Source organism: Equus asinus, chromosome 12 (assembly GCF_041296235.1).
Source record: "Equus asinus isolate D_3611 breed Donkey chromosome 12, EquAss-T2T_v2, whole genome shotgun sequence".
In the NCBI taxonomy this organism is placed as follows: domain Eukaryota; kingdom Metazoa; phylum Chordata; class Mammalia; order Perissodactyla; family Equidae; genus Equus; species Equus asinus.
This window is the reverse complement of record NC_091801.1, coordinates 74,353,214-74,377,260: the sequence shown is the minus strand read 5'-3', so window position 1 is coordinate 74,377,260 and position 24,047 is coordinate 74,353,214. Positions and strand designations below refer to the sequence as shown.

Below are 24,047 nucleotides of genomic sequence, written 5' to 3'. Positions count from 1 at the left end.
AAAAGAATTTAAAGTAGAGTCTTGAAGAGATATGAGTACACCCCTGTTCACAGCAGCATGAATTATAATAGTCAAAAGATGGAAGCAAGCCAAGTGTCCATCGACAGACAAATGGATAAACAAAATGTGATATATACATGTAATGGGATATTATTCAGCATTAAAATGAAAGGAAATTCTGACACATGCTACAACATGGATGAATCATGAATGAATACTTTATGCTAAGTGAAATAAGCCAATCACAAAGAGATAGATACAATATGGTTCCACCCTTGTGTTGTACCTAGAGTAAAGTAAAACAGTGGTTGCCAGGGGATGGGGGAAGGGGAAAAATGGAGTCAGTGCTTAATGGGTACAGTTTCAGTTTTGCCAGACAAAGAGTTCTGGAGATGGGTGATTGTGATGGTTGCACAACAATGTGAATGCAATTAGTGTCACTGAACTATACACTTGAAAATGGCTAAGATGGTAAATTATATTTTATGTGTATTTACCACAATTTAAAATAACAATAAGAATATAATGAAAATATCTATGTATATGTGCATAGGTACCTGTGTATGTATAGATATATATGCGCTAACGCATAGCTTCTCAACACATTGCCTAGCATGTAGCTGGTGCTCAAAAATGCCCTTTTACTTAAAACTGTTTTTCTTGTTATATTATCCCTGAAGGGTCACTCCGTGAAGTTAGTCCAGCTGCCAGTTTTCTTTCTTCATTCTCTGATCTTTGCTTAGCAGTGAGCACCTCAAAGAGACCCAGTGACCGGGCCCCTCTTACATCTCAGGCACTGTCCTGCACACAGCAGTGAATGAGAAGACAGTCATGTGCCTAGAAAACTTTACCTTCAGATGTGGGTGGGGATGGAGGGGCTCTGATCGAGGGAGGGGAACGGGAAAGGAAGCTAACATCTTTGGCCCGGCTGTTCCATGGCTGTGAATTTATTGTGTCAGCTAATCCTGCTAACGTATAGCATTTTTCCTCATTTTACAAATCAATTCACTGAGACTCAGACAGGTTCAGTAATTTGTCCAAAGTCACAAAGTTATTAGTTGGAGGCTCAGATCGATTACACAAGGGAACCCCATGGGGGGAGCCCTGAGTGCAGAGAAGCCTGAATGAAGGGCATGGGAGGAGGAGGGCAGAGTCTGAGGCGGTACCACTCAGCCACTGGGGCTGCCTGGTTATTGGACTGAATGCATTGTTAGAAGAGATGGTTCCGGTGCTCCTCAGTACTGCATAGTATTTGTTAGCCCCTGTGGTATCTGGGAACAGGCGTGGACAACTGATGGGCTGCTGGAAGTACCTGGTGGGTCCATAAACACAACGTGCCCGGTAAGAAGTGAGCCACAGATGGAAGCATATTGGAAATCGACCCAATCATGCTCTGAGAGCCTCCACTCAGTATTGACGAAGTCAGTGGGAACCCTTGGAAACTATCAGCTCATCACATCTCTTGTCCCCAAAGTTGATTTTCATGGCAGGGGAACTGCCATCTTCAAGAAGGAGAAGGTACTTCCATTTCAGCAAATGCCCCCTCTGGTCCAGGCACTTTACATGTATTCACTGATTTAATTCTCACAGCAATCCAGAAAGGCTGATATTTTATCCCATTTCACAGATGAGATGGAGAATCTAGGAGGAAATAGATCAACTCCTCCATAGGATAGGACGTAAAGAGATCAGAGAAGGCTTCCTGGAGGAGTCCTCAATTGCACCAGGTCTGATGAATGAGGAGGTAACTATTTATTCAGCCACCTTCAGTAAAATATTATTGAGCACCTACCATGTGCCAGGTACTTGGCAGACAAGGTGAGGAGAAGCATTCCAAGCAGAGGGAACAGCTGTGCTGAAGTGCAGAGGCCAGAGGACAGTTGGTGCAAGCTGGCAGCACCGTGTGTCCAGGGCGCAGCGAAGAAGCTGGGGGTGATGGGGACCCGGCTGCAAAAGCAGGCATGGGCCAGGTCAGGAAGACACCACTGTGTCCCAGCAAACGCCCATGTGGTGACGTGGAGTCAGCCCTGAGGGGATGCCGAGTGGTGTACAGCTGGCTGGAAGGGTGGTGTCTGGCCAAGCACATGCCTTAGCTTTTGGCCGTGAAAGGGCAGCTTTGTCTGAGCAAAGCAAGCTAAACGTCTCAGGGATCTGAGTCACAACAAACATCCAACAATACTTATTGTGTTGTTGCAGACTGTGCAGTAGGCATCACACTAGCACCGTATGAGGTCCTGGGACACTCATGTGAACTAAACAGATGAGGACTTGCCATCACTCAGTTTACATTCTAATGGGAGCAGACAAATGACAATCATACAGAAACATGTGAGGACACTTTATGTGATCGGTGCTCCAGTGCGTGTGCTGGTGTGGGCAGGTGTGGGCAGGGGAACAGCTCAGAGACGGCCACATCTGAGCTGTGACTGAACTATCAGAAAGACCGAGTCACGCCAAGAGAGTGGGCAGGAGGTGGGAGTGTTCAGGAAAGAGAGGAGCAGCATAAGCAGAGGCCCCAGGGAGATGGAGCTCACGGTGCCCACAGAATAGGAAGAAAACCAGCATATAGGACTGTGTTAATTCTCCAAGGCTCCTGTAACCAAGTACTATGAATTAAGTGGCTTAAAACATCAGAATGTATTCTTTCCCAGTTCTGGAGGCCACAAGTCTGAAGTCAAGGTGTAGACACAGCCGTGCTCCCTCTGGAGGCTCCAGAGGAGAAGCCCTTCTTGCCTCTTCCAGCTTCTGGTGGCCCCAGGCACTCCTTGGCTTGCGGCCACATCACTCTGGCCTCTGCCTCCATCCTCATGTGGCCTTCTCTCTCCTTATAAGGACATGTGTCCTCTTCTCTTCTTAGATTTAGGGCCCATTCTAATCTGCTGTGACCTCATCTTAATTACATCTGCAAAGACCCTGTTTCCAAATAAGGGCACATTCTGAGGTTCCAGGCGGATGTGAATTTTAGGGGACACTATTCAATCCACTCCAAGGATAACAGGTAGAGTGGTGAGCGACGTGGAGGAAAACCCTGGCCAGGGCCTGGCAGTCGGGTCATATGGGCTATGGTAAGGTTTGGGTCACCCTTTTAAGTGCAATAAGAGTCTTTGGAAAGTTTTAACCATAACCTAATCTGATTGGCTGCTGGTAGAGAGTGGAGAGAAGAGTCACCAGACCAGAAGCTGCTTAGTAGACCAGAAAAGAGCCCAGGTAAGGCCCTGGCGAGGAGGCCTAGGATGGTGCCAGTGGAGATGGAGAGCAGTGGATGAATTCCATGTACCTTTTGGAAGTGGAGTCAATAGGACTTGATAATGGAGTGGATATGGGAGGTGAGAAATGAAAAAAATCAAACCCTTTGACTCACCGTCTAATCACCTAGAAAGAGGGAACTCAGGAAGGAACTGGAGGGTGCCTTTAAATGCCTGAGGGGCCGTCACGTGGGAAGGACTGGCCTTACTCTGTGAGACTCCAGAGGGCACACGTAGGGCCATGGACAGTCCACAGGGGACAAACGTGGGCTCTGTATTAGGAGGAGCCTTGTGAGGGTGGAGCCATCAGACTGCCTTCTCCCCACAATACTGTAAACAACGCAAAGGCAGGGACCACACCAACCTTGGTCACCACTGATCCTCGGGGCCTGGTGTGCCTGCCCTGTGGCCATGTTCCTTAAAGGTTTCTGGAAGAATTGGAATGGTGAGGCCCCTCGCTGAAGCATTCATTAAGGAGAGGGGAGCCCTTGACAAGGATGCTACAGAGGCAACATAAGTTGTCTGGGAGGCTGCACTAAGACAACCCTTCCGGCACTGATTTTCAAACTGAGCTGAACAGAAGATGAAAATCCCTTGGAACAAAGGTCACAAACTGGCTGACTCTGAGACAAATCTGACCAGGGAGCCAGTGGACTGGGATCATGGTTGGTTGGTTGGTTGGTTGGTTGGTTGGTTTGCTTATTTGTTTTAATTTGTGGATTTGATGCCTTTAGGCATAGAATGGGATCTCCAATGTATCCATTATATCTTGTCACTATGTTACCTTTTGGTCCCCTGAAGACATTTGGGTTTGTGACCCTTGCCTTAGGATAGAACTGAGAGAGACCTATGGGGTCCATTTCCCATCCAGGCCACTATAGAAAGGCCAATGGAAGAAAAGCCAAGAGGATGAGTAATCTGTGCTTGGATAATCAGCTTTTGATGTTCTCAGGCCCTTGAGGCTCTCTTGGATGGAGATCAAGGCACCAACCCACCCTCCTCAACAGATGGGGTTCTCTGGAATGGGGCTGAGACTTGGTTTCCTCAAGGCTCCCTAAGGTCGGATTCTTTGTTGCAAGAGCTTCTTGATGAAGCAAGGAAAGCAGAGAGAGTATCTATGTGCATCAACCATGACCAGCAGAAGGAAAGGCTGGAACACTGGAGCCCTCAGAGGGAAAACCCCGAGAGAAATGAAAGGAAAGCTGCTTTTTGATCAGGATACTGAGACAACCAGGTATTTGGGACCAGTGAGAACAAGAACATACTGACTTCATTCTGAAAGGAAGGAGAGCGACCAGAGATGCCAAGACTCCAGGCAATCAACTGTGATCCAAGCCCAACTCCCACTGAGCAAAATAAACAGCAGGTTCAGACTTAATCAGATGTAGAAGACATTTTCAATAAAATGTCTTGTCATGCTTATTTGGGGTTTTATAAATATTTAAACAGTTCACACTCGACTAGGCTTAAACACAGAAAGTCTTTACATTGCCTAGAGAATTTTCACATTATGATGAAACACCATTTACTGAACACCTACTGTGTGCCAGCTACTGGGGTAGGCAATTGATGGAAATGATCTTTTCCTTCTATTCACAGTCTTCAGGGGAGAGTTCTGTCAACCCCACATTATTGATGAAGAAACCTGGGCTCAGAGAGGTCCACAACAGGCCTCGCTCTATTTAAGCAAAGCTGCCACTCAAATCTGGTCCCTCAGATTTCTTCCCTCTGTGCCACACAACCCTTATCATGCTGTCCCTGGAATTTTGGCAAGACCAGGTTGTGTGTGTGTGTGTGTGTGTGTGTGTGTGTGTGTGATGTCTGTGTGGCAGGGCTTACACTGTGTAGGTATTTAGAAGAACTGGGATATGGATGTAAATATGGATGTATGTGTGGAAAAATTTGGTGTGTGTGTGTAGGAAAGAGATAGAGAAAAACAGTAGCATCATATGTGACAGGGTGGCAGAGGCAGGACTGCTGTGGCTGCAAGAACCCCCACTTTCATGCCGTCACTGTAAGAGGTATTTTTAGCTTCTCTTGCTACAAATCTGAACTGTGATAACAAACCTCTGAAAATCTGATCTGTGAGTCTGGGCCCCAGCTTTCACGGGACCACAACCATGCTCATGAATGACAGCAATAGGAAGTAATAATGATTATCCCCATTTCATAGATGAAGAAACTGAGACTCAGAGAAGTAAAGGAATTTTCCCAAGGTCACAAATCCAGTGAGTAGTGAGCTCCCACTGAACCCCAGGTACAGGCGTACCTCGTTTTATTGCACTTCTCTTTATGGTGCTTCTCAGATACTGCATTTTTTACAGGACCCTCCACCAGCAAAGATTGTGACTCTCTGAAGTCTCAGATGATGGTTAGAATTTTTAACAATAAGGTATTTTTAATTAAGGTATGTACATTGATTTTTTAGACATGATGCTGTTGCACCCTTAATAGACTACAGTATAATGTAAACAGAACTTTTATATGCTCTGGGACTCAAAAATTCATGTGACTTGCTTTATTGTCACATTTGCTTTATTGTAGTAACCTGGAACCAAACCTGCAATGTCTCCAAGGTATGCCTGTATTGATAAACTCAAACCCAAATTTTGTGTTTTCTCCTCCACCTTGCCATGAGGGCGTGAGTGGGAGAGACGAGGGAGCAGTGACAAGCGATGACCCAAACCATCCAAACACAGGGCAGTGGACAGAGCCTTGTCCCCTGGAACATCCTGTCCAGGTCTTTTCCAGCTGTGTCATCCACACGAAAGTTCTAGCAGCTTCTGCTATTCCACTGGACTTTTGGCTTAGCGATGGGGCCCACCACCCTGGGCAGCGACTTTCTTGCAGATAAGGCCAGCTGGGCTGCGTCACCAGGGTCAGCAGTCTGTTGCTGAGTCCAGGAAACCTGCTCACTCATCCTGGCTTTATGAAACCTGCTGAAAGGACACGAAGGAGGGCAGCTGTCTCAGGTGTTGGACAGTCAGCACAGCACAGATTGCATCTCTGCCACTAACTAGCTGTGTGACCCAGGGCAGCTTACCCAACCTCTCTGAGTCCATCTCCTCATCCAATTAATGAGGAAATAATTCTGCCCTTACTGAGTTGATGTGAGAACCAAATTGGGTAAGAAAACGTGAAGCACCTGATGGAGCCTGGTGCATGGCAGGTTCAGTACCCAAAGGCCACATGGTGTGCACGAAAGTTCAATGCCCAGTTTCCAATGTTCAGTTTCTCCTGGCCAGTCTCTGCCTCAGATAGCATCTGGCAGGGAGGAAGGGTGAGTCTCTGCCCATCCCATTCGCCCCTTCACCCTCCAAGGGGGTGCAACAGAGTCGACATCTAAACTCAAGTCACAGCTCTTTGTTTATGCACCGTGGGCGCCCCCAACATCACATCCACCATCTGTTCAGATGGACGTACCAGAACCAGTTTGCAGTTCCAAAGACATTTATTCCTAGGCCTCACCCTGTTTATCATTGTTGTTATTGTTGTGGTTATGGTTAGTGCGATTATTGTTATTCTTAGCAGCAGCAGCACGGGCTCTAGCATCTGACTGCCTGGTATGAATCCCAGCTCCACCTCTTAGCAACTGCTGGTCTCGGAAAAATTACTTAACCTCCACATGCCTCAATTTCCCCATAGACAAAACCCATCTCATCTGTATCTACCTCGTGGGGCTCTTGTGAGCATTAAATGAGATGATGCGTGTGCAGTGTTCTATGTCATGCCGGCCACGTAGTACATGCCTGACAGATGTAGCTGACATTAGTAGCATTATCTTTATTATTTAAGCAATCAGAATATTCCAATTGTCAGCAAAGGCTGAGAACCTAAGAATAATGTGGGAGGAGGTGGGATTCATTAGAACTCTCAAGCAGACAAATGATTGATAAGAAACCCCTGGTGACCAGCCATTTTATATCACAGAGGCATTGATATCACCAGGCGTAAGCTGAAGTGGGAGGGATGACGGAGTATTTATAGAATAGGTTTCAGAGGTCTGTGGCAGGGTTTTCTCTTTCTTCTCTATTTTAAGTGGAAAATAGAAATATAGGTGTCACAGGCTGAATTGTGTCCCCCAATTCATACATTGAGGTGCTAATCTTCAGTACCTCTGAATGTGGCTGCATTTGGATGTAGGATCTTTAAAGAGGTGATTAAGTCCAAATGAGGGCTTAGGGTGGGCCCTAAGCCACTATGACTGGTGTCTTTATGGGAAGAAGAAGTTAGGACACAGACACACACAGAGGAAAAACTGTGTGAAGACACAGGGAGAAGATGACCAAGCCATGGAGAGCAGCCTCAGAAGACACCAACCCTGCAGATGCCTTGATCTTGGACTTGTAGCTTCCAGACTTGTGAGAAAATAGATTTCTGTTGTTTAAGTCGCCCAGTCTATGGCACTCGGTAATGGCAGCCTGAGCAGACTAACGCAATAGGTAATAGAGGACACGGAGATTTGCTTCCCCAAACCACAGCCATTTAGAGGAGGTGGTTCTGTTGGTTTGTTTGTGTAGGTCTTTGACCCATAAAGCAGAGTCAGGCTCCTCCTGTGGTATCACTCCTTTGTTCAAGGCCAAGGTGAACGTCCTGCCTTAGAAAGCCACGTGCCCTTGCTCTGGTCCCCGGCTGCAATCTGTCCCCCCACTGCCACCAACCCAACACAACCCAGCAAGTCACCAGCTGCCTGTGCTCTTTTGGACAAGGACTAGTGAAAGCATCCATTCAGATTCATCCACACTTAAAGCTCAAGACTGACTGATCATGAATCAGGGACGCCATCTTACTCAGACCAAGAGCCAAGGAAGCACATCCAGGTGTGCGGACTGGGGAAGACCCTGGGCGTCCTCAAACTCTGGCTCCTCTGCTATTAGCTGTGTGATCCCAAACAATGATTTAACTCCTGCCTGTCTCATTTTCCTTATCTGTAAAGTGGGGATAATAACGGTATCTGCGTCACAGGATTATCACAAGGATTAAATCAGTGAGTTCATACGAAACTGCTTTGTAAGCTTTAATGTTTCCTACGAAGGCCAAGAAGTCATTAACTCAACAGATAGTTTTGAGCATTCATCTTGCACTGGACCCTGTATAGGGCAGCATTATATTGCAGGCTTCCAGAAAATACTAATTGGATGATGATTGGAATGCACTAAGATGAATGGCATGGGGTCCCTGCCATCCCAGAGTCCACATGTAAAGGAAGAGATGGACACGAAGGCAATAATGCAGGCTGCCAGGGCCATAGTAGAGGGTTGCTCAGGGTGCTGCCACAGCACTGAGCTCAGGCTCCTGACCTCTGTGAGTCTAGGGGGGCTTATGGAAGACATGGTATCCAACAGGTTAGTGAAGGCAGAAGACAAGAGTTAGCCTAGTTGGGGAGGCTGCCTGCAGGGAAGAAAGGGTATGACCCATCAAGGGACAGACAGTAAGAACAAAAGCATTGAAGTATGAAACAGAAGACTGTGTGTGTCTTTGCTTGGCTTCTTCCAGAAGCAGACCTTGAGACAAGGATTTGAGTGCAAGTAATTTGCTTGGAGGTGGTCCCAGGAAACACGGGTAGGCAGGAGAGTAGGAAGAAGGCAGAGAAAGGAAGGTACCCAATAAATGATGCCTTATTAGGCTAGTTACCTCTCTGGGCCACTGGACCTTAATCCCACTGGGAATTCAGGGTAATGGTGTAGAAAGCTTACTTCAAAGTTATCTGGCCCAAGAGATGAAGGAGCTGGGGATTATACACCAATTCCCACCAGTCATTGGTTAAGAGCAGCCCTCAAGGGGGCATTAATTTCCCAGAGCTTTCAGCCTGCTGCTCACATGGGCAGAGTGCGCTCTAGTGGCCAGAGGAAAACTCCATGCAGCTGGATCTTGGGTGAGAGAATGCACGCTGGCAGGACACCTACAGACAGCATCCACTACAATGTGTACAGAGAAGTATGAATGCTTCGGTGTTTCTGGAACACAAGGTCCAACACAGGGAATTGCAGGCAATGAGGCTGAAGAGATAGGTGGAGACAAGGGCATAAATAGAGGAATGTATGTCTTGCTCCTATGTTTGACCTTTACTCTGAAGGCAATGGGGGGCCACTGGAGGGTTTTAAGAATGAGAGAGGCATGGTCATATTGTGTCTTTAAAAGTTCACTCTGGAGCCAGTCCTGATGGCCTAGTGGTTAAAGTTTGGTGCTTTCACTACTTTGGCAGCCCAGGGTTCATTTCCCAGTCATGGAACCACAATACCCGTCTGTCAGTTGCCATGCTGTGGCAGCGGCTCACATAGAAGAACTAGAAGGACTTACAACTAGGATATACACCCATGCACTTGGGCTTTGGAGAGAAAAAAAAATGAACTGAATTGATAAGGAACCTTAAAAAGAATTTTTGCTGTGGCTGCCATGTGGAATGTGCCTTTGGATGGAACAAGACTGGAGTCAGGGAACCAGGAGGAGGCCCTCATTAGTGGCCAAGCAGGAAAATGAGAAAGGCCTGATAAGTCACAATGGCAGGAGGGTTGGAGACAAAAGGAAACCCAGCAGGACCTGGAAGCTTATTGAATCTGGACTTGATGGGGAAGAAAGAGTCAAGGATGACTCTCAGGGTCTCTAACTTTGATGACCTGGCAACCCTGGTGCCACCAACTGAGTCAGACAGTGAAGGAGTAGGAACAGGCTTAGATGCAGAGAAGATGCACTGAGGTGCAGCATTTATAATTTGAGGAGTGTGAGGGCAACCCAGCTTGAGACACAGAAGCGTGAAGGCCAAGGAGAACTGATGTGGAGACAGGAATTTAGAGACTGTCACATACGAGTGTTGGTGAAAGGCTGACAGCAAAAGAAATGACCCAGGTAAGTATATGAATTTTGAACGATGCGGTGGGTCAAGGACAGAACCTTGGCAATCGCCAACATTTAAGGTGAAAGATAAGCCAAAAAAGGGATCCTTGAAGAGACCAGGCACAGGGAAGACAAATGTGGTGAAGCATAGAAGGTCAGGAGACTCATGGTCTCGGGAGTGCTGACTACCTCCATCTGCAGAGGTGTCCAGGAAGATACGAACTGATGCTTGAGTAGGGATTTTTCCACTTTAGCTGGCAGTCTGACCTGTTCCCGAGCCACTTCATCTCAGCCTGAGGTATGAATGAACGTTGAAAGAGTGGGAACAGGCAGTGGAGAAAGCTAGTTTAAGAAGTTTGGAGGAAGATCAAGAGAGACTGGTTGGTAAGTCACAAGCATCTTCAGGATCCAGGACATGTTGTACTTTTTCTCATAGGAGACTCTTAGGGAAGGGGGTGGGGGTGGAGGAGGGGGAGGAGAGGAGAAAGCAACCAAGAAAAGGAGCACAATGGGAAGAAATTGCTGGAAAAGTTCGAAGGAGGTCAAGAGATGAGGTAGAAGTGTTGACCTTCAGCAGAAGGAAAAATGAATCATCTGGAGTTGAAGCAAAAGAGATAAAAATAAATAAAAACACAGATAAGCGTATGAGTATTGGAACAGAGGTGGGTCACTGCCAGGAGCCCCAGTCTTCTCAAGGAGGTAGGAGACAAGATCATCTACTGTGAGGAATCGAGTGAAGGGTGAAGTTAAGGAGAGTGGTGAGGGTTTGGACTAGCCACTCAGGAGAACAGAATAGGAAGCTGACCAAGGACAAAAAGGCGGACAGTCAGAACTCTGGGCCCAGCTGAGGCTGGACGCCATGAATTTTCAATGGTCCCAGTCCACACGGTGATGGTGCTGTGGTTACAGTGTTGACGTGATGGTGTCTGAGTCCCCATTCTCTGTCCTCTGTGGGCATCTGGGCATTGTCTCAGATGCACATACACACAGGTAGCATCACTGCAGGACCTCACCTCTGATAACTGTTTCTGGCTGTCTCTCCGTGACTTTCCACCCAGGAGCTGTATTCTCAATCCTATGATGCCGTTGGGGTGATGTTCGCCTCCATCCCAGGGTTTGCGGACTTTTACTCTCAGACTGAAATGAATAACCAAGGAGTGGAATGCCTGCGCCTCCTGAATGAGATCATTGCTGACTTTGATGAGGTAAATCGAAGCCTTAGAAATTTGTGATCATAAATGGGCATCATTGTTGTCACAGCATTATGTTGTTATTATAGCAATGACCATTTTTTGCACTTACAGAATTTGAGACTGCATTATAAATACAAACATGTATTCTCTAATTTAATTACCACAATTATCCCATGAAATAAATGCTTTTGTTTCTCCATTTAGGGGATCAAGAACATCAGCCTCAGAGAGGCTAGGTAATTTAACCCAATGTCACACAACTAACAAACGGCAAAAGCAGGACTTGACCAGAGGCCGCTGCTCCTCAGGCACTGGCATCACAGAGACTGGCCACTGATGGGGACATTTCTCCATCTGCGCAAAGTGCCAAAGATAAAGCCATCAATTAGCATATGGTCAGCGACCTAAACACGAGCATAAACATACTCCAGATAGTACTTTCTTCTTCCAGGCTCCATGAGTCTAAAGAACACATAATGTGGGAGAAAAAATACTCATGCTGGACTTCACTTACATGAATAGACTTGGCAGGAGTGGGCCTTCTCTTCCTCATTGCCCACCTTGAAGTAGGACACCAGTGTCCATCACTTGCCTAAGCCTGAGCTGAGAAGTAAGTGATTAATTAAGGAAATGCTAGGGAAGAAGCCAAACCAAGATGTGGGTTCAGCTGAAGTCTAGCCTCAGCCTGTTTCCCCCTGGGGAGCTCAGGAGATTGATCCCATGGAGTGGTCTCACATTGAGGCAAGGGGGCCAGGCTTCTGCACACCTGTATTAGTCAGCCTTTGGCTGTGGGCTTCCCCGCTGGAGGTGCATGACCTCCCAGGCATTTCCAGCAAGGCGGGGGGGCTCCAGTTGGCCCAGGGCAGTTCTCCAAAAAGGGTACAGCAATGCATCGTCAGCAGCTGGCCCTCATGGCATCCCTGAGGACGGCCCCATAAAGGAGAGCTAGGTGGGACACCAATAGCATTTACTACATCGCGCTGAACAACGTCCTCTCCCTCAATCCCCACGTTCCATCTGGCTACTGGGTCCTGCAGATTCCTTCTTAATGGCTCTCCGATCTGCCCCTTTGTCCCCATCCACGCTGCCATTGTCTTGCTTTAGGCTGTATTATGTCTCACCTGGAAGACTGCAGTCATCTCCCAGCTGCTCTCCCTCCTGCATCTCACCCTCAGCAGCCACCAAAAGCAGGAATAGTTGGTCACATCCTTTTGAAACCTAAAACCCAGCGGTGGCTCCCTTTTGCCAACTCCTCATAAGGTCACCAGAGGCTTTGCACTTACTGTCCCTGTACCCTCTGCAGGCTTCCCTCCCACTGCATGCCACCTGACCCGCTGTCCAGCACCATCCAGCTACTTACAAGCCATCATGCCTACCTGGCTATTTCACATGCTGCTCCTTCTGCCCAGAAATTATGCCATCCTCACCATACCTCATCCTCTCTCCCTTGACTCCACAGCCAGCGGAAAACCTAATACTTATTTAACAGTCAGTTCAAACATCATCTCTACTTGTGAAGCCTCTTCTAATCCCCCTCTACCCAGGTAAATGTTGTCCTTTTTTGATGAATAACTCATATTCCAAAAAACCTTCGACCACAGAGCGTGAAGCTCTTTTTTTTTTTTTTTTTTTAAGATTTTATTTTTTCCTTTTTCTCCCCAAAGCCCTCCGGTACATAGTTGTGTATTCTTCGTTGTGGGTTCTTCCAGTTGTGGCATGTGGGATGCTGCCCCAGCGTGGCCTGATGAGCAGTGCCATGTCCGCGGCCCAGGATTCGAACTAACGAAACACTGGGCCGCCTGCAGCGGAGCGCGCGAACCCAACCACTCGGCCACGGGGCCAGCCCCGAGCGTGAAGCTCTTCAGTGTGCAGATCTGCCTCCCCTACTGGCACTCGGTTCAGGGCCAGAGACCCATCTTATTAATAGAAGTGTTTAGCACAGTTGCGACAAATGTAAAGCATTTTCAATACATAACATTTAGTTGCTATTTATCCCTCACACCAAACCCACAAGATAGGAATTATTAGCCTTCATTTTATAAATAAGCAAATCTGAGGCTCAGAGACACCAAGAGTGCCCAGGCTTTGCCACCACTAAGTGGCACCGCCAAGATTTGAACCCAGGTCCGCCATACTGTTTGGTTTTTAATCATGGTGTTGCCCTGTTTGTCACTTAGCTGGCATTTCATGGTGCTGGTTTTGAGGTCGTAAACTCAGTGATGGCCGTTTCAGTTGTCCTAGGGATGGGGGTGAAGGTCAAGATCAATAAGACAATCACTTGCTGCCTGCCATGGCTTCACAGTCCAGGGAGAGACAGGGTGACTATGAGTCACTTCTACACACAGAGTCGGTGGTAAGTGGCCTCGTACAGAGGGCCTTGTGCTGTGGGGAGTGGAGGGTGATTCTGTGGTAATGGTACCTTCATTCCTGCTCTCTGTGCTAGGCCAAAAGCTCATGAAGATAGAAGTTATACTCTTACATATCCTGTTACATCCCCAGGGCCTAGCACTATGCTTACTAAGTATTTACTAAAGGAATTATATAATCAATTAATTAATTAATTGCTGGGGGCAAATAATAAGCTGACAAATGGTAAGGTGAAGATGGTTTAGTGCAATCCAAACGTAGTTTCAGATAAAAATAACTATTAAAAATAATCTGCCTGAAGGTTGAGATACAAGGCTTTGCTTTATTTTAAACTCTAGAGCATTCCTTCTCCCAGAAGTGCGCACTAACATGTTTTTTAATTGCAATAAATAAATCGGAACTAAATTTGCATCTCAGTGCCCCATATTGTAGACACCCCCGTCTTCTGAAAACAGACAGCACCCCTAGTGGTGTAGATGGGTGTTTACAGAGGGAAGTCAGAGAGGTGGGAGAGATTTGGTCCAAGAGGATGGATTTTAGACCAGAAGGAGGAGGAGGAGATGGAGAGGAGGTGAAAGATGAGAGAGAGGGGAAGGAGGAAGGAAAGAGAGGAAGTAGAAGAGAAGGGGCAGAGCAGGAAGAAGGAGGAAGAGGCTGTAGTCAACAGGGAGAAAAGAACATTCCCTGGCTTGCCAACCCCAAGCACTGTCAGCTTTCCCACTCGGGTCCATGGGTCACCCAGACATGCCTTCTTTCTTTGGGTCAAGAGAGACCCTCTGGATTCTGCCTTGGCTAAGCTCCAGCCGGATGCTCTGGAGCTCACGTTAGTAGCCATGCTGCTCTTTTTGCTGGTAATAATTACCATGGGAACCTGAGAGCACGTGAAATTCATTCTTGGCTCAGAGGAAGGCTGAACATTGCACGGAGCACAGGCTCCAAGATGGGGTTTGCAATAACCCCATGCTGGAGCTCCTTGCCCCACAGCCTCTGCCCAGGCGAAGGCTGAGGAGTCAGCTCACATCTCAGTGCTCCATGCAGACCAGTGAGTTAATAAGGGGGCTGACTAGGAAGCACGTTATGCCTCAGACGGTTTTCCCTATGTAGTAGATAAACTCGCTGCATGGATATTAAATGAAATAACTAAGCCTCTTGCTGCCTCCAAATCGACTTCTGAAGAAGAGGCAGCTCTGCCTGGGCCTGAAATCGGCCCTGGGCCAAATTGTTCCAAGGAAGAGAGAGGAAGGAAGAGTTCTTCCCAACCTGCGAGAAGCTGGGAAAATGCAGCGTAAGGAGGCAGAGGGAGGGAGGCAGGCAACGGAAGGCATGCCAAGATCTCTGAGCTAAAACACTAACAGCCAAGGGCTGCTAAGAGACCAAACCTGCTTACTGGTGTCTGAGGGCAAATGTCAGACACGCTCCCAGGCTGAGGACGTGCAGACAGCTCCAGCCCCTTTCTGCACTGGGTGCAGCTTGTGGAATCTCATCCAGGGCAGCTCAAGACACAAAAATAATGAACAATGGCTACCTCGGCCGCAAATCAGTCTAAACACACACTCATACACACACAAACAGCAAATCACAAACGCACCTACCTGTGTTTCCCAGAAGAGTTTCTCTCCAGCTGGAATTTTCCAAGTTCTGTTAGCTCCTGATTAATTTTGAGAGGATGCCTGTAGCAAGTTGTATAGAAAATCCACCTCGTCCTCTTGGTCTGGCCCATCTGTCTGCCCAGCGCCGGGATGGCATGAGCCCCCGAGGAGAGTACAATCTTAAAGGGAGGCAGAGAGTTGGAGAAACAGAAGTTACACCCAAAACCTGCCAACATAGGCAAATAAAAGTCTAAAATTTAGACTGGGGAGCCAGAGAGGTTTAAGTTTGGAACCTAGTGCCTCCACTCAGGGCTGGCTTCATGGAGGTATGACCTGTGCAGTGGGGGGAGTGAGACAGAGTCAGAATCTGGATACCTTTGAAGTGGAACTAAGCATCTTCTGACAGATTAGATGTGGGTCATGAGGTTTTTATCTAGAACAACTGGGAAGATGGAGACACCATTAAACAAGCCAGCAGTGGGTAGAGAGGACCAAGGACGTAGCTTTGGGAATGGCAGATTGGGGATGCCTATCAGACCTGTAATGGGGATGTTGCTTAGCGATTGTATAGCGAGTCTGAAGGTCAAGGGAGGACACACACATTGCAGAGTCTTCAGCAAAGAGATTACGTTGAAAGCTATGAGCCATGATGAGATGTAAGAGAGTGAGTTTAGGTGGATCCTGAGCCCTGGGGCCACCTACATTGTGAGATAAGGAAGATAAGAAGAAACTAGCAAAGGAGGCTGGTGAAGAGTTGTCGGTGAAGTGGAGGTAAAGCCATAAGTAAGCAGAAACAAGTGGGGAAAAGATGTCACAATCAACTGGGCGCAGTCAACTGCGTCAAATGCTGCCAATGGGCCAAGCAAGGTGAGGCCTGAGGACTGGCCAGTGAATAGGAATGGGGAGGTCATTCTGGACAAGAGTGATCTCAACGGCATAGGGGGCTGGGGGGAAACTGGTCTGCAGTGGGTTTAGAAAAGAATGGGGAAGAAGAAATCGGAGGCAGTGAGTAGAGACAACTCTTTGAGAAGTTTTATAGCAAAAGGAAGGAGATAAGTGGAAAGAAAAGTGGTGTCTACAAAGACTTTGTTAAGATGGAAAAATAACAGCAGGCCTCTTCTTAATTCTTTGAACCTGGCATACATCCTCCCCAACCTGGGGGCTTCATTCCCGCTGTCCCCTCTATGTGGATGCACCTCCGAATCTTTCCATGCCGCCAGCTTCCCAACACACAAAGCTCATACACCCACTGCTAGAAAACCTTTCCTCACTCTAGAACTGAAGTTAGAAATCACTGGCTCAGGGAAGATTTCCCACATCCTCCAGATTTTATCAAAATGGTCCATTCTCTTCATTCCCGCATCGTGTATGTTTCCATCATAAACTTTACTGAAATTGAACTAGAGTGTGTTTTCTGTGGTTATTTATTTAACATCTGACCCCCCTACCTGGGCTGTTAGCTTCAGGATGCTGGGAACTCACGTGCCTTGTTCATCAGACATTGTAGAAGCTCCATGAGTCACTGCTGTATTAGCCTCTTACTGCTGCCATAACAAATTTAGTAGCTTGAAAACAGATATAAATATCTTGATAAACAGAAATTTATTATCTTAGAGTTTGGAGGTCAGAAGTCCAAAATGGATCTCACCAGGCTAAATCAAGGTGTCAGCAGGGGTCTAGGGAGAATCCGTTTCTTTGCCTTTTCCAGCTTCTAGTAGCCACCTGCATTCCTTGGCTTGTGGCCCCTTCCTCTGCCTTTAAAGTCAGCAATCGCATCACTGTGACCTCTGCTTCTGTCACCACATCTCCTTCTTTGTCTCCTGCCTCCTTCTTTTACTTAGAAGGACCATTGTGATTACATTGAGCCCACCCAGATAATCCAGGAAATATCCCCATTTCAAGATCATTAACTTAACCTGCAGAGTCCTTTTTGCTATGTAAGGTGACATATTCACAGGTCCCAGGGATTAGGACACGGGCATCTTTTGGGGAGGACTGGGGAGAACACTGTTCTGCTTCCCACAGTTTAGACAAAGGTTTCTCTTTCTTAGCACTAAAATCCAAACCGCAGGAAAGGTTGAAGGAAATGTCAAGGATGGTACCCATTCTTCCATTCAATCATTCATTCATCCCTACTGTGTGCTAGGCTCTGTCTAGGTGTTGAGTAGTAAACACAACAGGCAAAAATGCCTGCCGACAGGAAATTTACCTTCCAGTGGGAAAGATGACAATAAACAAGCACAATTGGGGTAAGTGCTAAGGAGAGAAGATAAAACAGGGAAGGGAGATAAGGAAAGTAGCTACCTCAAGAATGCTAAACCAGTCAGAGGGAGATCCTCAGTGTGAGCCAGGGGCCTGTTTTGGGGCCCCCCAGCCTGCTGGAAGAATAAACACCAAGACTAACACCACTGCCTGGATCTGTTTCAGCTGCTTGGCGAAGACCGGTTTCAAGACATTGAAAAAATTAAGACCATTGGCAGCACCTACATGGCTGTGTCAGGCCTGTCACCTGAAAAACAGGTAAAGGAACTCTTTGGACTCAGCCACAACCCAAGGCAGGGGCCTTACTGTTGTCATGGCGCTGAAGAAGGTGAGGCCAGCATCACCAGGCGGCTTGGGGACCAGGAGGGAGGTAATCTGATGAACAGGATATTCTAGTTGTGGGATGCACATTTGCCCCCAAGGTAAGTAGAGTCTACTGGATGAAACAATCCCTCCTTATGATTGGGAAACCTCTAGGCTTCATTCTGAAGCTCCCTGTTCACTTGATGAACAAAATCATGGTCCAGAAACACTCTGATTATGATTTAGCTGCGCATGTCGCTAAACGCCTGATACTCGCTTGTTTTCTTAGTCTTGCTTTTGTTTTCTCCTCCAAAAGTAGTATGTAATAATAGCAACAGCTCCTGCTCTTTGGGATGTTGACTCTATGCCAGACACTAGTGTTAAGTGGGAACACTAGCATCTACCTTCCAGAGTTAGTGGATGAATTACCTAAGATAACGTCATGTTCCCCACTCAAAGCCTTATACTTAGTAGGCCCTCAATTAATGCCACATGGAGATGAGTCTAAGTTCCTGGAGAGAAGGAATCCTCATCCTTCTTCTCATCCTTCCTTCACTTTCTTTCCAGTTAAAACGCCAAGAATATTCCAAGAGTAACTACCTGGGAAGAAACCCATACTAGGAATTGGCTACATGTGCATGGGACTCTACAACAGGGGCCCACAAAGACAACCTGCAGGCCAAATCTGGCCCACCACCTGTTTTTGTAAATAAAATTTTATTGGTACACAGCCATACTCATTCATTTATATTTTGTCTGTGGCTCCTTTCAAGCTAAAATGGCACTGTTGAGTACTCATGACAAGGTCACATGGCCCACAAAGTCTAAAATATTTGCTCTCTGGCCTTTCACTGAAACTGTTTGCAAACTTCTGCTCTCTAGGGGCACAGAGTTCTTTCACATGCACAGTCTTATTCAATCCCAGTGAGGTAGGCAGGGCAAGTATGCTTACTTCCATTTTATAGATGAGGAAACTGCGGTTCAGAGAGGAACAGAGGCTTACTCTGCACTTCCCTCGGGAGTTTTGTGAGCAACTGTCTATGTGAAACATCCCTTAAATATATACTTAAATAGATAAATAGGGTACTTCAAAGGAAGCAGACATGGTTCCTCGATTGGAAACACTGCACATATGAATAGGAGCACACACACAAACACACACACATACCAGTGAGCACACTCAAGAATTTGTGATGTATTAACCTGAATAGACAGGTGTAGGTTTGGGGAAACGAAGAGGATGAGCCACACATATTATACTCATTTAAGCAAATCTCCTGTTGTCTCTTGTTTCTGAGACACTCATGACTTGAGTGCGCAGGGGCTCACACACCTGGTTATTTCTGGCTGCGGGACGTGTGGGCGGGGTTAGGACATAGAGCCACTCCTGCTGCAGAAATGCTCCTGTTGGCCACGTGGACTCAATTCTGCTCTCACCTTCACTCCAGCACTGTGAAGACAAGTGGGGCCATCTGTGTGCTCTGGCTGACTTCTCCCTCGCCCTGACCGAAAGCATACAGGAGATCAACAAGCATTCCTTCAACAACTTTGAACTCCGGATTGGTGAGTAGTAGCTGGAAGTGTGGCAAGTGGGGGCCCGCAGAGCTGGCTGGCCTTGCTCCGTCAGGCCCTCCCAGGCCCAGGGCATCAAGCCAGGGAAGCTTTTTCCTGCAAAATGCAGCAGGCTTAGTGTGACCTTGCCAAGGACAGGGACAGGGTCAGCTCAGGCCTCTCTGGCTTCCTCTCACTCAAGAGGCTGGAAGCAATGCAAGGATACTGGCCTGTGCATGAAAATACAAAGCAAATACATAGCTACCTCTCTTCCAACCTGCTTCTCCAGCATCGGGCCCACGCAAGGCCCTGCTTAGAGAGGTAGCCGGCTAATCAACTTCTTTCTGACTTCTGTGTCACCCATGCTGGCCCTCCATGTATTGCTCTCTGGTTCTTCTGGAAAATGCCTTAAAGCAAAAGCAGGATTCGACTCCTGAGGATGTCAGATCCTGTGTTGAGCGGGGACAGGCAGAGCGCCTAGTGGCTCTTCACTCGGCCACACCGCTCGCCCTTCCTTTGAGCTTAGAGACACCGTTGTGCGAGCAACAACACACCAGCAGTCACAGCAATGTGAATAATAATGGTCTAATCCTTTACAATTTGCATAACTTGCCCATTTCTTCAGCATCTCTGCTGAGCCTTGAGGGCCTCCTAAAGCACAGTGCTGAAGCCCCTGCCCAGCCCTCATTCCCATTTTATAGATGGGAAATCTCAGGCCCGGAGAAGGGTGTAACTAGCTGGCAGCGGGTCCAGGCTTTTCTGACCAAGACCAATGACCTCCGGCCGCCAGGGCAGGACAGGACAACTTCTGCTGCAGTCCTTGTACTTTAGATCTCCTCTGGCGGGCATGTCATTTTCCTTTATTTAGTTCTCCCTTAGCAGCTTTCAAGAAAAAGGGGTCAAGCAATACCAATTTCTGACTTGTCAGATCTAAGGAGTGCCGCAGCCTTTGTTCACTGGAATAAAAGAAGTGATATTTTGTGTTTGTGATCTATGGATGCGATGCATGCTCAGGGCTTGTCCCCACATCTTTGTGGACGCTACATGGCCTTTCTGAAATCATTGACCACAGACTGAACCAGGAGTAAAAGGGAGAAGCTTCACCCTGAACAAAGGGGTATTTGCTGTAAATTCAGGAAACGTCACTGAGGTCAGGACCAATGCTTGGTGTGATATATTATATGGCTGGCACAGTTCAGAGGTTAGAAAATTATTTTCCCAGCTGCACTGGGCATCTCATTTGGGTTTTGAGTCTGCTGTAACCACTCCATGCCTTTGTCATTTAAGCCTCTGAATGTCACGTTCCTTATGCGTAAACGGGCATTGTCAGTACCTCCCTGCCCACCTTACTGTAGTAACGTGAGACGCAAATGGCATAATGGCAATAAACATGTTCTGCAGCTTGAAGTGACTGCATGCTTTCTGCAAGGTCCGTTTCTCAAATTTCACAGTCAGTTATATCTCGGATATGTATGTGTGTGTGTGTGTGTGTGTGTGTGTCTTGCTCTGCTCTCTCCCTAGAATGATCTAACCCAGGTATCTGCGTGGCTCATATCATCACTTTTTTCAGATCTCTGCTCCGAAAGGCCCTTCCTCACCGCCCTACTCCAGAATGCTCCCCTCCCATATTTCTCTCTCCCTTTAACCTGATTGATTTTCCTTTATAGCCTTTATTATTCACTGATATTATATTGCATTTTCTAGTATTTTCTGTCTCTCCACAGTAGAAGGTAAGCCCCATGAGGGCCGGAGCTCTGTCTGTTTCCTTTCCCATCGTATCCCCACTGCCTGGAACAGTGCCTGCTGCACAGCCAGTGTTTAGTCAATGTTTGTAGAATGAATGAGAAGTTCTTAGTCTATTAGGAGACATCCAGGCCCACTATCATGTTTAGTGAAATGCTGTCATTCCTAGAAGAGACGTCTATGCTTCCTAAAGGAAGAGGCATTAAAACTATCTTAAAAAGCATTTGCCAAATAAACTGTGGCATTGGGAGGAAATAACAGACCAAGCAGGGAGAAAGGCAGGGAGGAAGGCATAAAGGTGGGAAATGACTGACAGGTTAGGGGAACTCTGGCAGGTCAGTATGGACCCAGCACAGAAGTAAGGGAGAATGTGGTGATGAATGAGGCCGGCAAGTTAGGCGAGAGCCCGATCGGAGGAGCCCTCGATGGTGATTCCAGGCAGGATGGGCTGTATCCCATAGGCAAAAGGAGCCGTGGCAGGTGTTGAAGTGGGTTGACCAGATGTGCGTTTCAGAAAGGCCCTCCTGCTCCAGCAGCAGCGTGGAGGATGGTCTGCAGAGGAGAAACGGGGAGACAGGGAGGCCCGTTAGGAGGCAGCCACCACGGACCGAGGGAATGATGCTCAGGACCTGGACTAAAACAGAGAAGGAAAAAGTCTTGCCAAGCTCACAGACCACCATAACAGCAGAGGCAGGAGAGGATCCCAGGGCCCTGACTCCTGATCCACTGCTCTGTCCATCCCATGGGCTAAGTCAGCATCCATGTGAGAAGAAGAATAATTTTCTCTCAAGCACACACAGGTACCATGCCAAAGGCTTTACTTACATTCTCATTTCATGCTTCTTTTATTATTTCCACTTCACAGATGGGAAAAGTAAGGTCCGCATAGGTTAAGTTACTGACCCAGGTCACACATCTAATAAGTGACAGAAGCTGGATCTGGACCCTGCAACTTATCCACAGAGATCACCCCCTTCATGATCACTATCCCAGGCAGGGGGGCAGCCGCCTCAGTGTGTCCCTCTTCTCTCATCTCTTGCTCCTTTGGTTTCACTCACAGGCATCAGCCACGGCTCAGTGGTAGCTGGTGTAATTGGCGCTAAGAAACCTCAGTATGACATTTGGGGCAAAACCGTGAACCTGGCAAGTCGAATGGACAGCACGGGGGTCAGCGGCAGGATCCAAGTCCCAGAGGAGACCTATCTCATCCTGAAGGACCAGGGCTTTGCCTTTGACTACCGAGGGGAGATCTACGTGAAAGGTATCAGCGAACAGGAGGGAAAGATCAAAACGTACTTTCTCCTGGGAAGAGTCCAGCCCAACCCGTTCATCTTGCCCCCGAGAAGAATGCCCGGGCAGTACTCCTTGGCCGCGGTCGTCCTGGGCCTCGTCCAGTCCCTCAACAGGCAAAGGCAGAAGCAGCTACTCAACGAGAACAACAACACGGGCATCATCAAGGGCCATTACAACCGGCGGACTTTGTTGACACCCAGTGGGCCAGAGCCTGGAACCCAAGCCGAAGGCACCGACAAGTCCGATTTGCCATAAAAGCATTTTCTTTGTGTTTCTTTTTTTGTATTTCTTTTATATATAAAATAAATATACTAATAAAAAGGTTTAATTTTTTTTAGAACAAGGTTGGTTTCATTGGTCTTTGGATGCACTAGATTGAAGACGAGATTTAGACACGATTTGAGTTTCTCTTCGGTCACAAACATTTATTGATCATCTCTTAGGTACGAGGTTCATTGGGAAGCAAAGATAAATAAGACCTAGTCCCTGCCCTTGAGAGGCTCACAACTGAGTGTGAAAGAGGGACACGTAAACAGAGACTCAATACAGTGGAATAATCAATAACAACTGACATTTACTGAGCGCTTGCCATGTGCCAGGCCCAACATCAAACTCTTTACATAATGGCCTCATGTAATACTCACAATCCTTGTACATTCATTCAACCAGTGTGTGTGGAGCACCTGCAATGTGCCGGGGCTTTCCTAGGCTCCAGAGTAATCCTGGCAAAAGTCTTCCCCTCACAGAGCTAACCTTCAGGGTGGGGATAATAGATAATATTCCTATAAACCAAGACATAAACAATCTACTTTCAGACACGGGTAGATGCATTAAAGAAAATTAAGTAGGACACTTGTGATAAGGGATTGGAGGTCAAGGATGCTGATCTAACTGGAGTCATCAGGGAAGGCTTCTTTGAGGACATAGTGTCAAAGATTAGCCTTAAATGATGAGGAAGAGGCAACCCAGAGGACCTGGGAGAAAAGTGGCTCAACCAGAAGGAACGGCAAGTGCAAAAGCCCTGGAGGGGGATCAAGCCCACTTGATCTGATGGAGGAACAGTTAGAAAGTCACTGGGTGGGTAAGCTGTTATAGGCAGGTACAAGGTGTCCTGGGAAGACTGCATTCTAGGCTCTTCTCTCATGACCAAAAAGACTACCAGGGGAGTTTCATGCAGAGGAGAAAGTTCAGAAAATTAAAGGATTTTCCCAAGATCGTACAGTTAGTTGTGGAACTAGGATCAGAACTGCACTCGTCAATAAAAGCTGACTGCTATAACAAACAACTCACTCTTGGTGGCTAAAACACAGTAAGAGATTTCTCTCCCATTCACGTAGTATTGGATGTGTGGCAGCAGGCCTTCCAGGCAATGATTTTGAGACTTAGCCTCCTTCCACTTAGGACTTGGAGCCCTCTGCATGGTCTTCCATATCCATCCAGCTGAAGAGAAGAGAGGGACAGGAAGGAGGATCACTGAGGTCTTGGGCCCCAGGCCTGGAAGTCACATGCATTGTTGTTCCATCATCAGCCAGAACTCAGTCCCTGGCCCCACCTCACTGCAGGGGAAGTTAGGGAATAGATTCTTCCTGTGTCCACTACTAAGAGGGAAAGAAATGTAATAGGAACTATTGCCTCTTCTGTAGAATCGACATCTATCTAAGCCCACA

General features: G+C 47.3%; 1 protein-coding gene across 4 annotated transcripts in view; it reads left to right on the top strand.

Moving 5' to 3' along the window:
* Positions 1 to 22,714, top strand: part of ADCY8 (adenylate cyclase 8) — a 216,254-nt gene extending 193,540 nt beyond the window's left edge. For 2 of the 4 annotated variants that reach the window (XM_014831341.3, XM_014831339.3), the window contains 4 exons: positions 11,138 to 11,284; positions 17,656 to 17,748; positions 19,242 to 19,356; positions 22,148 to 22,714. In XM_014831341.3, the coding sequence (XP_014686827.1) occupies positions 11,138 to 11,284; positions 17,656 to 17,748; positions 19,242 to 19,356; positions 22,148 to 22,635 (843 nt within the window). In that variant the 3' untranslated portion in view covers positions 22,636 to 22,714. The remainder of the gene's footprint in view (positions 1 to 11,137; positions 11,285 to 17,655; positions 17,749 to 19,241; positions 19,357 to 22,147) is intronic. The other 2 variants (XM_014831342.3, XM_014831340.3) reach the window with 1 other exon arrangement.
* Positions 22,715 to 24,047: the final 1,333 nt, after the last annotated feature.